The sequence below is a fragment of the Penicillium longicatenatum genome (genome assembly GCF_028827895.1).
Source record: "Penicillium longicatenatum strain IBT 33135 chromosome Unknown contig_2_segment0_segment0, whole genome shotgun sequence".
Taxonomy (NCBI): domain Eukaryota; kingdom Fungi; phylum Ascomycota; class Eurotiomycetes; order Eurotiales; family Aspergillaceae; genus Penicillium; species Penicillium longicatenatum.
In genome coordinates, this window is record NW_026643120.1 from 5,018,592 (window position 1) to 5,033,500 (window position 14,909).

The 14,909-nt window shown below is 49.6% G+C and overlaps 5 protein-coding genes across 5 annotated transcripts; 1 reads left to right on the plus strand and 4 right to left on the minus strand.

Annotated features, from left to right (window-relative positions):
* Positions 1 to 834: 834 nt before the first annotated feature.
* N7484_004386 (uncharacterized protein) lies at positions 835 to 1,924 on the plus strand (the record flags this gene model as incomplete). Its single annotated transcript, XM_057114806.1, has 2 exons — positions 835 to 1,244; positions 1,297 to 1,924. The coding sequence occupies 2 exons, from the start codon at positions 835 to 837 to the stop codon at positions 1,922 to 1,924; spliced, it is 1,038 nt and encodes a 345-aa protein (XP_056974946.1).
* A 550-nt stretch (positions 1,925 to 2,474) lies between these two features.
* N7484_004387 (PH domain protein) lies at positions 2,475 to 4,256 on the minus strand (the record flags this gene model as incomplete). Its single annotated transcript, XM_057114807.1, has 4 exons — positions 2,475 to 3,683; positions 3,754 to 3,846; positions 3,913 to 4,038; positions 4,140 to 4,256. The coding sequence occupies 4 exons, from the start codon at positions 4,254 to 4,256 to the stop codon at positions 2,475 to 2,477; spliced, it is 1,545 nt and encodes a 514-aa protein (XP_056974947.1).
* Positions 4,257 to 5,417: 1,161 nt separating this feature from the next.
* N7484_004388 (arrestin family protein) lies at positions 5,418 to 7,435 on the minus strand (the record flags this gene model as incomplete). The annotated part of the gene is made up of 4 exons (XM_057114808.1): positions 5,418 to 6,725; positions 6,793 to 7,111; positions 7,172 to 7,315; positions 7,374 to 7,435. The coding sequence occupies 4 exons, from the start codon at positions 7,433 to 7,435 to the stop codon at positions 5,418 to 5,420; spliced, it is 1,833 nt and encodes a 610-aa protein (XP_056974948.1).
* Positions 7,436 to 11,796: 4,361 nt separating this feature from the next.
* N7484_004389 (SNARE domain- containing protein) lies at positions 11,797 to 12,265 on the minus strand (the record flags this gene model as incomplete). Its single annotated transcript, XM_057114809.1, has 3 exons — positions 11,797 to 11,955; positions 12,047 to 12,155; positions 12,240 to 12,265. 3 exons carry the CDS (start codon positions 12,263 to 12,265, stop codon positions 11,797 to 11,799), a joined length of 294 nt encoding a protein of 97 aa, XP_056974949.1.
* Positions 12,266 to 12,561: 296 nt separating this feature from the next.
* Positions 12,562 to 14,355, minus strand: N7484_004390 (uncharacterized protein; the record flags this gene model as incomplete). The annotated part of the gene is made up of 5 exons (XM_057114810.1): positions 12,562 to 13,238; positions 13,300 to 13,312; positions 13,874 to 13,924; positions 13,979 to 14,101; positions 14,170 to 14,355. 5 exons carry the CDS (start codon positions 14,353 to 14,355, stop codon positions 12,562 to 12,564), a joined length of 1,050 nt encoding a protein of 349 aa, XP_056974950.1.
* Between the last annotated feature and the right edge of the window lie 554 nt (positions 14,356 to 14,909).

A 14,909-nucleotide genomic window follows, 5' to 3' on the forward strand; every position in this document is an offset into this window, starting at 1 on the left:
ATCAGCCACAAGAGACAAAGGTCTCGAATGCAATTACATGATACGATGGTCTAATCGTTAGATGATGAATTGAGATCCATGCGTCTTGGCCGGAGCTTGACATCTCGGCCCGGTCAAAGCATAACCATTTGCGGATCGTCAATTCCCTTCCTTCAACTCCCCTCTTTCTCACACGCAACTGCATATCCACCCGGGCAACGCCCTCAACTTCGCACAGGCCAGGTTCGTGCTTTTAAAATTTCCTTCTCTGCACTCCGCATCATCCCAAGCCCTCTTCCCGCCCCGAATTGATCGTCCGGCGCTTATCATTGGCTTCTCTCCCCCATCCCTCGTGTTGAATGCCTCACTGGAACGCTCTGCGGCCCTTCCACGCTCGCATTTCTGTTTCGAATTCTTTTCTTTCCCGCGCTTAGCACGCCTGCATATGTTGCCTAAACCCTTTCTCGTTCGCATTCCCTTCCTCCAATCATCGTCCCAAATATGCCCACGTTCCTCGACCCCCATGCTCTACCCTGTGGCGGGGTGCGGAGCCTCGCTGCATCGCATGACCACGCTCCTATCCTGGCAAGTATAAAACTCGCCGTTCTATCCCCCAGGCTTGGCTTTGTACTACCGGGCGCGGGATTTTCACGCGACTTGTCATCTGGACTGGAAGGTCTGAGTCAGGGAGAGATCGTCAACACGAGTCCGCGCTCTACAGTCATATCCTGCCCATATCCCCGTTTCCAGCCCCAGCTATGAACATATTGCCCGGCCCTATCCTATTTGAATCTCGTTGGAAAAGAAAGAGACACGTGCTCTCCAATCCCCGCGCGTGCGCGTATCTGTCTGGTCATGGGTCTGAAGATGGCTGAATTCGAACCGCTTCCAGTCTCCGAGTTATTCTCCGTTAAACCCGATCTTGCGCCCCACGACTGCCCGTTTGTTCCATATTGGGCTCGCTCTCACGTGCAGTGTGCGCAGAACCTCCTCCCTGCCTCCGAAGAACCTATCGAATACGACGACGACGACGAGGACTTTCAGGATAATTGTTTCTTCTTCCCCGAGGACTGCTCTTATACCCCACCCAAGGACTGGGTCGTCGAGACTCAACGGCTATCCACGAAGAATACGACAGAGGTCCGGGTCAAAGTAAATACCGACATCATGCTCCCCGAATTACCGGATATCAAGATGCTGGACTCAGAGGCGCTGGGCGACCTTCTGGAGGACAATCTCTGCCCGCCAGAGATCACAACAATGCTGTATGATTCCCCCTCTTATTGACTCCTTGTTCATAGCTCATGGTCGACATAGTGTTTTCTCAACCAATGGCGCAGTCTTCGCCTACGCTTCCTCACTCCCATCCCGTCAACTCCGGAATCTCAGCGCAACCTACGGCGCTGCATACACATGTTACGCTAAGACTGCCTCCAGTGGAAACCTCACTGGCGTGAACCCCGCTAGTCATCCCTCGTCCTACGTAACGGCCCAGTCCATGTCGCTAGGTGACGTGGGCTCCATCGTCTTCGAACTCGATGACTCCGTGGCGGTAGTGACCCGCCTCGCCGACAAGGTTCTCCTTGCCGCAATTGGGCCAAACAAAATCGATCAGACCACGCAAAAAGGAGCCGATCCTGACTATCTAACTGAAGGTGGGGCCTCGGCAGATCCATCCGTCGGGAATGGTGCCACGTCAGATGGATCTCAAGGTGATGGGCAGCGCACACCAACCGCAGCACCGCCGTCCCCGAATCCCCCCGCCCGAAACGGCACCCTTGATGCCCAACATGAGATAGATCGCAGCGCCGATCTTGCACGTCTCGCCAGTCTTAATCTCTCTGCTTCCCCCTCCGTACTGTTGGCGTTGGAATCAAAATGTGCTGCGCTGGGTCGATTCCTCGGACAGAAGCTGCGTGATTTGGAGAGTCCCGAGGATTTCTAAGAAAAAGTATCCTGGATTGCAGTTGGTGGCAGGCTGGTCTTGGAACCTACTGCGGGGTACATTCGAACTGTAGAGTACTGCAATCCGTTCAAATGTGTACACGAGTGTATTACATACATGACCTTATGAAGAATTTGGGTGTTCCTTGTTAGCAATTATAGCAAGCGGAAAGTGTCTTGGACCAAGCTATTCAAAACAAGTTATTGTGTCATTTGTCCAATCAATCCTTGGTAATATCACGAAGACAGCTAGAGTTGGAAGTACAGTATTCGTCAAAATCATTGTATTTGCGGACTATTAGGACAATATATATCTCCAAAATTGTACACCCACTGGCAATCAAGGGACCAGCTGAATTGACTCAGGGCGCGCTCAGGTCTAACGAGCAGAATGATCCCAAAAACAAAAGTAGAAGTGAAAAGGGAGAAGAAATAGGAGCTCGCAATGCATCTTGGAGATACCCAACATGCAGTCCAAGGCAGTGTAGACCAAATCAATGACCAAATGAGAATGGAAACCATAGACACTATTCAAGAAGTATCATCATCGCTCAAGACTTCTCAGATTTCTCTCCCGCGGCAGTACCAGTGGGTCCTGTGAAGTAACTGCTTCCTGAGCTAGCGGTGCGGCTGATAGGCTTCACGGAACCGGGCGTCTTCACCTCCGAAGGGGAGCCAGCAGGCGACTGGGCATCCTTCTCCTTCTCAGCATATGTTGGAGGCTGGTTAGCCTTTCCAGAGACGCTGCCAGTGGGGCTTGTGGGGTCGTTAGTAGGTGAAACGGGAGAAGCTTGGGTGGAAGCAGCAGCAGCAGTGCCACCGACAGCAGCGACATTAGTACCACCTGTGCACTCCTTGAGAACGGACCACCACTTTTCGGCGTTGCTAGGGGTAGAAGCCTTGAAGTTAAGCTCGGTGGTGGTGTGGAAGGCATTGCCAACCTTGTTGCTGGAGATATCCTTGCCCTTGACGTTGAACTTGACACCGTCAATCGAGCCAACGGTGCAGTCGGGCAGGTATAGTGACAGCTCCGGGGAGGGGTCACGGCGGAAGTCATCGTCATCCTTGAACTCGTGCAGGTAACGTGCAGGTGTGATGACATAGTAGCCTGAACTGTATCCCTTGATGACGGCTCGAGAGCGGCGCTCGAGAGTTCCCTCGAGGAGAGCCTTGGTTGCGCGGTGGTCTTGGTTTGGGAAAGTGAGATTGGCGAACTCGCGGGGTGGGGAGTCTGGGTTCACGAGCTTGGCGTCATTGCTTACGCAGAAGTTAATCCATTCAAAGTCTGGTGGGATGCGCTGGGCGGCGCCGAGCACGTCGGCATACATGGCGCGCTGGCGGTCCAGCTGGCCACCCATGATCTGGTGGAATTGTTCCAGGGCAGCCTGGACGGTTTGCAGGACGTGAGCCTCGAACTGCTGGAATGAGTTCTGCACTGTCAGGATGTCCTGGCGGTGGTTGTTCTCCTCGGTCACCTGCTTGTTGAGGCGATGGTTGATTTGGCGCTTAAGCAGGTAGGGATCATGTGCTTGCTCAATCTTGCTGCCCATAGCAGAGTCGTGTGAGGCGGAGTGCTGGCCCAAAAGCTCGATGTGCTTCTGCGTCGCGTTGCGAGCCTTTTCGACGGCCTTTGCTCCCTTGGCTGCTCCTGTCTTGAGCTCCTTCGACTTGTTTTTAATTTCCTTGTGGAGGCGCTCGAGCGTAGGGAGCACGGTGGCTTTCAGGTTCTTTTCGGTTTCGAGGTACATGTTGACCATTCCCTGCAGATAAGTGTGTATTAGATCTAAGGCAACTGACGGACTCTGTTGTGTGCGTATAGTGAAATCGTACCTGAGCGTTGTTGCGCATATTATTGAAGAGACCAGCCATGCCGCCCTCAGACTGACTAAAATGATGAGCCTCTTTCAATGGTTCACTGACAGTCTGTCACACCGCCATAATGCCTAGTCAGTCTTCGGGTCTTGAATGCGGGGAACACTAAACACCGACCTTGAGAATCTTTTCATGGTCCTTCGACTGAGACTTGGACAATTTGGCTGTGGTCGAGACATAGTCCTCGAGGTTTCCACACATATGCTTCCAAGCACGAAGACGCTCGATCAATAGGTTGCTGGTCTGGAATGAAGAAGCAATGTGTTAGCGCTTTGAACAGTTCGAACGCGGGGTTGTCCCTGATAGCTCAGGCAGTGAGGGTCTCCGGGGTGCTCTGAACGTACCTCACTGCTATCGGTATCCGGAATAGCCTCATCGTCACTGAAGGATGTGCGGCGAGTGAAGCTGCTGCTGACGGTGCCGGATCGCTGGGGGAGCTTGTGCTCCACGGGGCTAGCCATGACGCAAGGCGGCGGGCGGCGGATAAGAGGTGGAGGAAAGGGGAGAGAACAAGGTTGACGAAATGGCCACGGCCAGACAACAACGATGAGACTAAAAATGCGTTTCTCAAGCTTTGGCGCTCGTCAAGATCTTCTGATCCAGGGGAGATGTAAAATGCGGGATGCGGAAGCGGAAGTGTATGGATATGTGGCTCCTGTGGCTGAAGAAAAACCGGGAGCCCAGTAGCGCTAGTCTAGAACCGAACTAGTCGTGAAATGCAAGCGCCTCGCAAGAAGATCGAAATCGTTCTTTGTGGGGCAAGGAGGATTGCAAGATGGAAAGTATGGAGTGACACCGCATTCTTAACTGATGTTGATGATCGAACCGGCGATGAAGTCATTGCCCGCATTTGTGGCGCTTATGTACCATACCCAATGATCTACTTGATTGGGTTTGATTTGGAATCAAACTCTAAAAGCCAGAAATCTGACAACCTCCAGAGTATAGATGTAGCTTTGTACTCAATGATGTTTATGCCCACGCTAGACATCCTGGAACCATGTTCATGGAACTGAACGCCACGGGTGGATCCTTCCAAGCTTTTCCAGGTACGGAGTTGGTGCTCAGTGCGGGATGAGGTTGCATTCCAACAATCGCATTATTGGCCTTGACCGGGCGCAGAAAGAGTGCAGATCGGCAGTGGTTTTTACTAGATCGAGAAAGAATGAGGGGCACGATCAAGTAGCGAGATCATTGTAATTAACCCATTTCTGAAAAAATAACCATGGGTCTCAAAATGACAGAATATTAAGTACATGAAAGTAGTAAGAACTAGGCATTGATGCGTAACTCGTGCTGCGGTCTAGTTTCCCATACAGCTGGCTCAAAAAAAAAAGCAAATGGTCATGGAACCGTCTATGAGATATCCCAATCCTGTCTAATGTTGCCCGAACGCCGAGAAAGTAAAGGGTTTAAACCCATATCTGTCGAATGCTGGAGAGGATCAAAGCCACAATGTGGGACATGGGTTCTGAGAAGAGTGAAGAGCAAGATAGAGAAGGCGGAGGAGCGGGGATGTCCTCCAGTGTCCAGCACTGGAGAGATGACTTTTGGTGTGGAATGGCTAAAGTGAGACGTATTGATCGGAATTGTGGTGTCGGAAGATGGTATGGCCTCTCACACTATCTAGCGCGGGCTTGTACTAAGCGGAGTCTGCGTTCGGCATCATCAGCATTGACGCCGTTTGGGTTGAAATAGCCAGATCGATTCACCTCTAATGGCGTAGAGATACCACTGGCCCGGCCACTGTTGCGACCACTTCGAAGGTAGGCCTGTTGCGGAGATTGAAGCAGCGGTGTGGTCGGCAGGCTGCTCGCAATGACGGCGTTGTAGTCGGGGAGGTGCGAATCAAAAGAGCCCACGGTAGCACGAACTGCAGTTGAATAGCTGGGAACTCGGCTCAGAGTCTCCACCTCAGCGTATTGAGGGTGGAAAGGAGTCGCCATACCCGATGGGATGTGCTCGTGATCCACCTCATCAGAGGTTCGGCGAGAGAGCTCAGGGCTGCCCGGGCTGTGCGAATTCGAACCAGACGATGGACCGAAGTAATCATTGAAATGAACATTCAGCTGTCTTGAGTTGGGGTGGCTCTCCGCAGGGGGGTCATTTGATGGCTCATTGGGCGACAGGTTACCCAGGCGAGCGGCATTGTTAAGACTCGAAAGACGGCTATGCAAAGCGGAAGCCGAAATATCAGTATTTGTCAAAGCGTTCATGGAGGCCAGGTTGTCGGCTGAGATATTCCGACTGAGGGGACCGAAGGGTGTGTTTGGTCCACTGCCGGGCCCAGGGGTGCGGTAGCCATTAGGATCCACCTCGCTGTATAATTGATCGAACTGGTGTTCTCCGTATAGAGGAGGAGCCTGGTGAGCAGCGAACTCATCTGCGGCTCGTCTTTGATGGGCCGAGTGAGCGGTTTGAGCGGATGGATCACGGATATTGTTGTTATCATCGAGGGCGACGTTGGGGGAGATGAAGATTGACACTGGAAGCGTGGCACGTAGCTCACTAATATGGCCATCGGGGTTATGGAGTTGAATGCGGAACTTCAACTTGTGACGTATCTTGATGCCCTTCGTGTCTGTATCTTGTAGACACCTGGTCAATGTTGATGGCATGTCCAGATAACGGGTAAATTGATAGCCTTCGGCCGCCTCGTCGATGACCTCGATATTATCCTGATCCACATCGTGCTCATCGGTCAGGATCGTGCGAGTGATTTTGTAGGTATTGCGAATAGAGTCGGGATCTTCCGGGTTGAGGGTGAGGTCGTGACTTTCGATCAATTGTGATGTAGTTTGTCCGATGCGCAGGCCTTTCAATAGCGGTATCAATTTGAAATCCACTCGAATCGAAGTTCCGAAAATGACCGCCTTGGTCGGAGTGCTGATGGAGTATTCGATCTTGTTCGGCCAGATATTGTCCACAGACTATAGACGTCATTGTCAGTGCCCCGCTCAACCCCACCATAGACAAAAAATTTGTGACTCAACTTACCATAGCATGTGAAAGCTCCAGAGCACTCGGGTCGAGGGTCCGGATAATGCGCAGGGGCTTGCGAGCCACGATGTCCTTGGCGTACTTGCGACCAATCTCGGCTTTGAAGCGGTACATGACCCAAGTCTCCGACAGCCCCTCCACGCTCTCCGGCATGGACCCCTCGAGAACCACGTCAAATGGATATTCGTAGTTGCCTGCCGCCAGGATTTCGGTCTTGCCCTTGCCGGGGTCCCGGAATCTCCAAGTCTTGTCGTAGAACACTCGCTCTCTCCAAGATTTTCGGCCGCCGGCGGTCGAGCTGGATGGTAGGTGCCAACTAGGACTCCATTAGCTGAAATCCTCATTTCCCTGGTCATTTTAGTGACCTAACACGTACCAGACACGAGACATTCCCGTCAGTTCTAATCGGATGTGCTTGATCGCGAGGGGCTCCGACAGGCAGAGGACTAAGGTCCCCTTCAGGTGAGCGCTGGCAGCCTCATGTTCGCCGCCACGGAAGACAATGTAGTCCTCGTTCAATCTGAGAACTGTTAGAAGATGCTGTCCCGTCTGCATACTAGTGATTCGACTCCACATACCGGATATCGAAATACTTGGCATTGCTTGCACTCCCGCCGCCACTAAAGAAGCTGAGAGCCATTTTGAGGTATGGCCGCCACAGCTATCCGGCAGCAGGTTAAGTTGAAAGGGCAGAATATGCACGATGGCAATAGCGGGAAGGGAAGGAAGAGGTGAATAAAGAACGGCGGAAGAGGAGAAAAATAAACCAGGTATGACAGGTTTTTTTTCCAGCGAAAACCCTCTATGATCTACCGGACAATGTCCAGAATCGCAGGCCGGTCCGACCAAACGGGTCCCACTGTACAGTGGAGAAGTGCCGTTTTCGGTTGCAAATTGGGTGGCAATAAAGAACGGAGATGATGCGAGGTGACTAAGCTGCGATAAGGAGCATTTGCCGTTATTGAATAGGGGTAAACTCTTGTCGGGAAAACAAGGAGAATTCTAGGAGAAAAAAAAGAAGAAAAAGAGAATAAGCAGGCGGGCAGTTTAACCCCCCAAAAACCAGTGGAAAGCGTAAACGAGGTTGATCTTTACGTCAGCGATGGGATCATATGAAGGTCAAGCGTATTAACAGCACGTGTGAAGAATTGTATACATTTAGTGATCAAGTGGTGTTTTTTTCTTATTTCTTCTGTATTGATTTTATTATTACAATTGGGACTTTAGACCACTATGACTACCGATAAACGTTTTCACCTTTTCTGCCCGATGCTCGGGGCCTTCGTTTACCCAGAAAACCCATCACGCCATAACCTCGGGATCGCCCTTCCCGCGATCGATCCTCTTTTTGGGACGATCGTGCCTGAGATGCATAACATGCATGTTACACGACATTATCGTTAATTTCTGCACTCCACTCAAATGCAGGTTGCTCTGCAGAAAATAGAGATTACGCCATGGTGAAACGCAGCATTGTCGTACATCAAGTACAGAAACTCACACCTACAGTATATTGTCTGTGCACCCGGTACTACGAGGCTGGAGCTGAAGGTCGAGACCAAGCCGATCAGCTGTGATTGTGCTTAGCCGCTGCCTACAATTGACCACGGACATATTCCCCCGCTTCTAGGTCACACAAAGAGGTGTAGTGCATGGCACCACGGAGAAATAGGCAATTGCCATCGCCATCACGCCTGAGGAAAGCCATGTGGACATGGCATGCACATATGTTGTAGATCTGTGACTGGCTTGAGAGTGGAGGGTGGTCAAATTCTCAATTGGATGGCATGTGCTATCACCTAAACTCCCCCCACCTGTAGTGATTTTCTTTGATTGTCTTTCCTTTTTTCGGAGCTACCCGTCCATTTTTCTCGTTTTTGAAGTCCCTAGCGGCGGTTCGAGCGGGAGCTGCCTCTACCAGTGGTAAATGTTCCACTAATCGGCTCCACTGCCTAGGTGTCAAATTGTTCACCGGCTACACCATCTCAGTCTGGTTCCCTGGATACAAATGACGAGATGGCTGGAAACTGACGTGTGTGGTTTTCCTTGGTCCTGTTACTTTGACTTCTACGGGTAGGCTCACTCTACTCCGTACCTAGTCTTGAACGAGATAAGACATTGCGCCCCGTTTGGACCCTTCATGAGAGACGTCTAATGTGTCTATGGTGGCGTCTGCACGCCCCCTGCAGTAGACCACCTATAGGCTCACAGTTCTTACTATCATGACCAATAAAGAGAACCATTTACAAGATTGGTTGTCATGTAAGCCATCTAAAACAGCCTTGAGCAAAAGCAAAAAAGCCTCGTGGTCTCGGCCTGGTCTGCCGACCACGGGAGCTGTCGGGATCCCTTCACATGGATGCTCGGGCATTCCCGCTTCCATCGGAATCCCGACTGCCTCCCGAGTTCTCTGCCCGATTGCGCGTCCGTGTTGCCATCCGACTTCTCCTGACGATCTAGAATAGAACATGCTGTTTCAGATCTTGGTGATTGTCCACTGTGGCTTTGAATAATAGTGATTTTCCTTTTTTTACTATTCGGGGAAGATATGGTCAAGAATGATAATATGGCCCCTCATAATGACACAATAGAGCCGGCTAAATTGGAGTGGATGTACAAAACGGGTAATGTTGAATTTTTTTCCATAAGGAGATCTAAAAATTTGGGCACGGTTCCAAGGTCCTCAGGGTTTTTTTTCTTTTTTTTTTTTATAAATTGAATTTTCTTGGTCTGCGGGACCCACAAGTAGATCATTGACGGTGAGCTTTTTGGCAGAGATCGGAGATTCTCCTGGCCATTGATTGCGTACCCGCTGGATCCAGCAGTCGGTGAAACTGGGTTCCAGAACCAGATCCTGTTTCAAGGTGAGCGGGTACTAGGTATCGCATCATCTAGACCCATTCATAGATAGCGTTGCCTCGTCCTTATCATTCCCATACGGGCATACAGAATATTGCGTTAAAGAATTACATACAATCGAATTCTATGATACCCTTACCCCTAGCTTCAGATTTGCAGTCTGTACTGAATAGGAACTCTCGAATACAAGGTAAGAAGAGAATTATTATGTATTCTTGAAAACAACATACTATAGCTCCATGGAAAAGCGGAGACATCCAAACTCTTGTCTTCGATCATGCTGATCTACAAAGTATAGATGAACTCCAAGCTTAAGTTTCTATGCAGGTCTAGACCCAATAAGCCAGCAAACCGACACAGCTTTAACGTAGCTACCCAACTGCAAGAACAAAAACCCGGACAACAACGCCGGAGAAACGCTTTCAGCTCAAAGAACAGCAAGTGAAATCTCTCCTTGGCGCATGGGCCAGCCTTATCAGTGGCGGCGTCTAACCTCCCGAAATCATTAAGAGGTGAAAAAGAATACTGCGACAGCGAGAGGTGGAGACAGTAACGACTAGTCACCAATTGATATTCAGAGATAGGACACGCGCCAAAAAAACAAAGACTGAGTACATTTAGCTATGACCCATAGCTACGACCCACCACGGAGCTTTCAGGCGCCACAGGGTTTTGACGGGCTCGACTCGGAAGGCGAGAATCGGCAACTACAAAGCGAATGCGGCAGTAATAAACACTTACGGAGTACTCCGTGTACTCCGACAACAGTGCAGAAAGCCCCCTGCAACGATGGTCAGACCATCAGCTGTACGTTGCTGTTTGGCCCTTCGGTAGATTGATATGCCGAATGACGGGAGTTCGGTTTTGCTTTTTGGCATGTACTGTGGTCACTTTTCGGCCCTCCGATGATCGACGCGATATCTTCAATGTCTGGAGTTAACAGCCGAGTTGGACGGGAACTAATTTAAACACAGCTCGGGACGATCTTTGCTGCCAAGACGTAGGGGATAAAGATTCTTGCGCTGCCGAGCCGCCAATCGTGCCATATGATTGCGCCACATGGTTCGTGGTGTCACCTCGCGCGTGTCGTGTGCTGCTGCTCGAGATGTTATTCATTTGCACGAGCATATGCATTGCATTTGCATGAAGCTATCGGATCATGCAATGGAATCTGCCGCTTGCCCGTGCGGAGGTGCTTGATCAATGCGTTCTTTTCTTATCATGATTGGAACTTGATGTGATACATCAACCAATAACCACGTTGATTACCACTGTATGCTGATGGACTGATCGACTGGAGAACGGCTATTGGTGTACCGAGATCTTGCAATGTAAAATCACGCAGTAAAAGTTGCCAGGGTCGATTGTACGATTGTACGATGGCGGGATATTTGCCGACAATTACATACAAAATGCCTTACAGTATTCGAGGCTTATTGCACTATCAAAGATAGCAAGGACTGCCGTCTGAAATGTATACTGCATTAGTATACTGTTAAACATACGAATTACCGTGGCGAAAAAGTGTTCTTAGAGATTGTCGCCGACTTGTTTAGCGACCCGAGACTTGAACACGAGCTATATTTCCATTGAGTGGTGAGATTACCGACCCGTTGACAGTGTATTTAAAGAGCCCAGACGACAGATATCAGGCAAGAATTATGTTCAGTAATGATAATGATAAGAAGGACTACTAACACAAAATTGGGATAAAAAACAAGAGCCCCAAAAAACATAATGCAAGCATATCTGCGTCGCACCAAAAAAAAAACAACTCCACGCATGTTGCTATATAGAGTTCATTAAGCATCAATCTAGAGATTTGAAGCTGTCGAGGTCGGTAGGGATTCGCTCATAATCGGACAAGCGATTACTCCGGGACTTTTTCATCCTGAATAAAGGCAAGGAGTGAACCAGTCGCGGATCAGTAGAGAATGGGCGTTAAACGACAGAATGAGGTTCGAGATTCGGTGCGTGGGTGGGGCTGGGGGTTTTCTAGAATTGAATCGTCGAATGCAAGGACGGGGGCACATCTCGAGCCAGCAAGAGCATCCTCGACCGTGGCGTAGATTTAGTAGTCGATATAGGAAAGGAAGTGTCGTCGGCGGTTCACATCACAGTGGAATGTAGTTTGAAGGCCATCTAAAAAATCCAGCCCAAGATGATGTAGAGCAGGACACCGGCTCCAATAACCATGCCTGCAATCTTGAGGACCGCCACCGTGTCGCCTTGTTTCGCCATCCTTGTCAGCCGGGATGCGCTGCCTTTCAGGTTCGTTGTCATGGAAGAGAAGACATCGTTCTGGGCAGTTGAAGTGGTGTCAGCAGTTGGACTAAGCTGGATGTCCTTCCAAAGCACCCTTCTGTATAAATATCCCTTTGGCGAAACATACCGAGTTATCGAGAGAGTCTTGATCCCGGGCATTATCATGAATGTCGATAGTCACGTGTCGGAGCGCGGAGACCTTGGACGAGAGAGAGTTCAGAAGCGCATTGTTTTGCCTGCGAGATTCAAGTCAGCGACAAAGTGACCGCAGGAGCGCAGTGTCTGTGGCTCGGCAGCTCGAAGGAAAGGGGAGAACATACTGCTCACGTTCGTAGGCGTCGCTCATCTTGTATGGTATTGCACGTAATCTGAATATTGACTCAGGGAGCGTTGAGGGAATTCGGAGAATGTGGATGTGGCTGGTGGGGAGAAAGCAAGAATGATTGGGGTGATGAGTGGCTCGTCCGGGGAAAGCAGCGGAGCCGACGCTGGTTGGTGACAGGTCAGGTGACCAAACCGCAATCTATGCTCATGGGAGGTATAGATCATAATGACACTCAAGATTTTGGTTTTTGAATTCCTCTCATGCTGACAACTATGATTTTATGGATTCATCTCATAATGAGAACAGTTTGGTTTTATCTAAGATCTAGTAGATGGCGTTGCCATCGTGTCATGGACCATGTACAGAAGCCGAGCATAGTTCGCCATCCAGTGGGTCCCCACTTCATCCAGCAGACCAGCAAACTCCAATAAGATCCGCTGGGCATTGCGAGCTCCATATTCATATTTCTTGCCATCAATGAGAATCGGCCCACCAAAGCGAATGAACCGGACGGCGGCATCCCCCAATCTCGCTGAATCATGTGGTGCCATACTGGCTGTTCCATCATTCGAGATTCCTTCATCGCCGATAACCTTCCAATCGACAACCGAATTGGCGAGATCAAAATTATCCCAGTCACTCTGGCCTTCTAAACAGGCATTTACTGGGCTGGCCAATAGATAAAAACCAAGAATCAGAGCAGACATAAACAAAGTTCGAACAGACTGAAACGCGGTACCATCTGCAGGTTTCCGGTGATATAAGGTGCGAAATGTCTGAGCTGCATGAAGACATGCTCTTCGGGCAGCAGGGGTGTAAGCCCAGCAGGTAATATCTCGCCGAGCGTCGGACATGGATTCGGGGCCATCGCGACCGGCAGCGCGGGAAAGAATGTTGATATCAGCCGTGAGCAGCATACAGACGCTATGCCAGATCACAATGCAGTTGGGATTAGATTCGCGGAGGCTTGTGTCGTACAACTGAACCAAGCTCACTAGGAGGGGGAGACAATACTAGCTCGCTTATCGAGACGACAAATGTTCCATGGGACGTACTGGTGTTGCTCGGCTGGGACCAAGTCCGAGCTAAGAATCAATCGGCGGGTATCTGTAGAGACGCGAAGAAGGACAGAGCATAACAATCCGTACATGGAGAATACATGTATTGGCCCCTGTAGGTCGGGTAAATGGAAGTGATGAGATGATAACTCAAGCCTTTGATTGGCGTGAGAGGTCTCTGTGAGTAGCTGAGACCATTTCTGAGACGTTGGAGCTTGATAGAGAACTGTTTCAAGAGGAAGTGGGAGTACAAGTATGTCGGTTCGGATTATAGGGCTCATAGAGAAGAGCTCTGACAACCAAGAGTCGTGCAAAACCAGACCAATTATCAGACTATATCGATATTGTCAGCTCCCCTGATTATCATGGGGTCTTTAAACAAACACTGCCATACTTTTTGGTTGATTCGGCCCGAGTCCAAGCAATCCATCGAGCACGTTCTTCAATATGTGGTGAAAATAACATGTTATAAGTCTGATCAAACCTTGAGCAGAAGAAGCCATATTGTCTTGCCGTCTATTTGAAATCAGTATTTCGGTATGTTCAAAAACAATACTCTGGATTCTCTTACTGTAGTGGCATACAGATAAAGGGATCGAGACTTTTCTGGGAGAAGTTTCCCCTGTTGACATGTTAGATAGCACAGGGCTTGTAGAGAAAGATGTCGGTGACAAACCCCGGTGGATATGAAAAGGAAAAGCGTATGATGAGCCAACACAAGGTAGTTTAGAAGATCGGCGGGTGTCTGACTGTCTGCGGCTGCGAAAATGAGTTGAGCATAGACCTGATCCAAGATCCCCTATGAATTGGAACCAGGATATCAGTTGTGCCCCTTAGAAGTCACGGATATACTTCAACCTGACATACCGGATATGTTTTTCGAATGAAGTCCACGGCATCTTCTGTCTTGTAAAAAGAAAGACCAATCATGCACATGACAAAGAGCAACAATTCAGAGACTTTATCGGCGTTGAAAGTGACGGAATGAAGAATGGGGTACGAAGGCTGATACTTGCGGAAGTAGAGATAGAGCCCTTGCTCAAAAACCTCCATGGTGTTGATACAAAGATATTCATGACCACATTTAATCTCGTCCATAAAGTCACTACATCCACAGACTAGAAGCTTTCTTTTAAGATTTCGAAGTCGTGCCTTCGAATTGTCTGTGAGGCTGATTTCCAACCCATTGATCCCAGTGGGCGCCTCCAATGCAGGGTCCAGCACACCCACCGTAAGGTCACAACTGGAAAATATGTTCTCCATTGACCCAAATGCGATCTCTTGCCAGAGATAAGGCCTGGTATTTGAGTCTGAATGCTGTGGGCTTGCTGGCCATACTTTTTGGATCTTGCTTGTTATTCCATCAATGCCGCCTCGGTTTGATATTATACCGTGTGGACTGTATGAATCAGCACTTGGAAACATGTCGGGCACGCTATCATTCAAATATAAGTCTGGTGTGGCCCCCGGTAATTCCAATGGGTGTAATGACTGTTCAAAGGAAGAATTAAAGAGAACGCTTAACATTTCCATATTGGAGTCACCTTGGCCGCTGAATGACTGACTCAACCCTGATAAGGGCATAGTCCTAGAGTGGTCATCTTCAG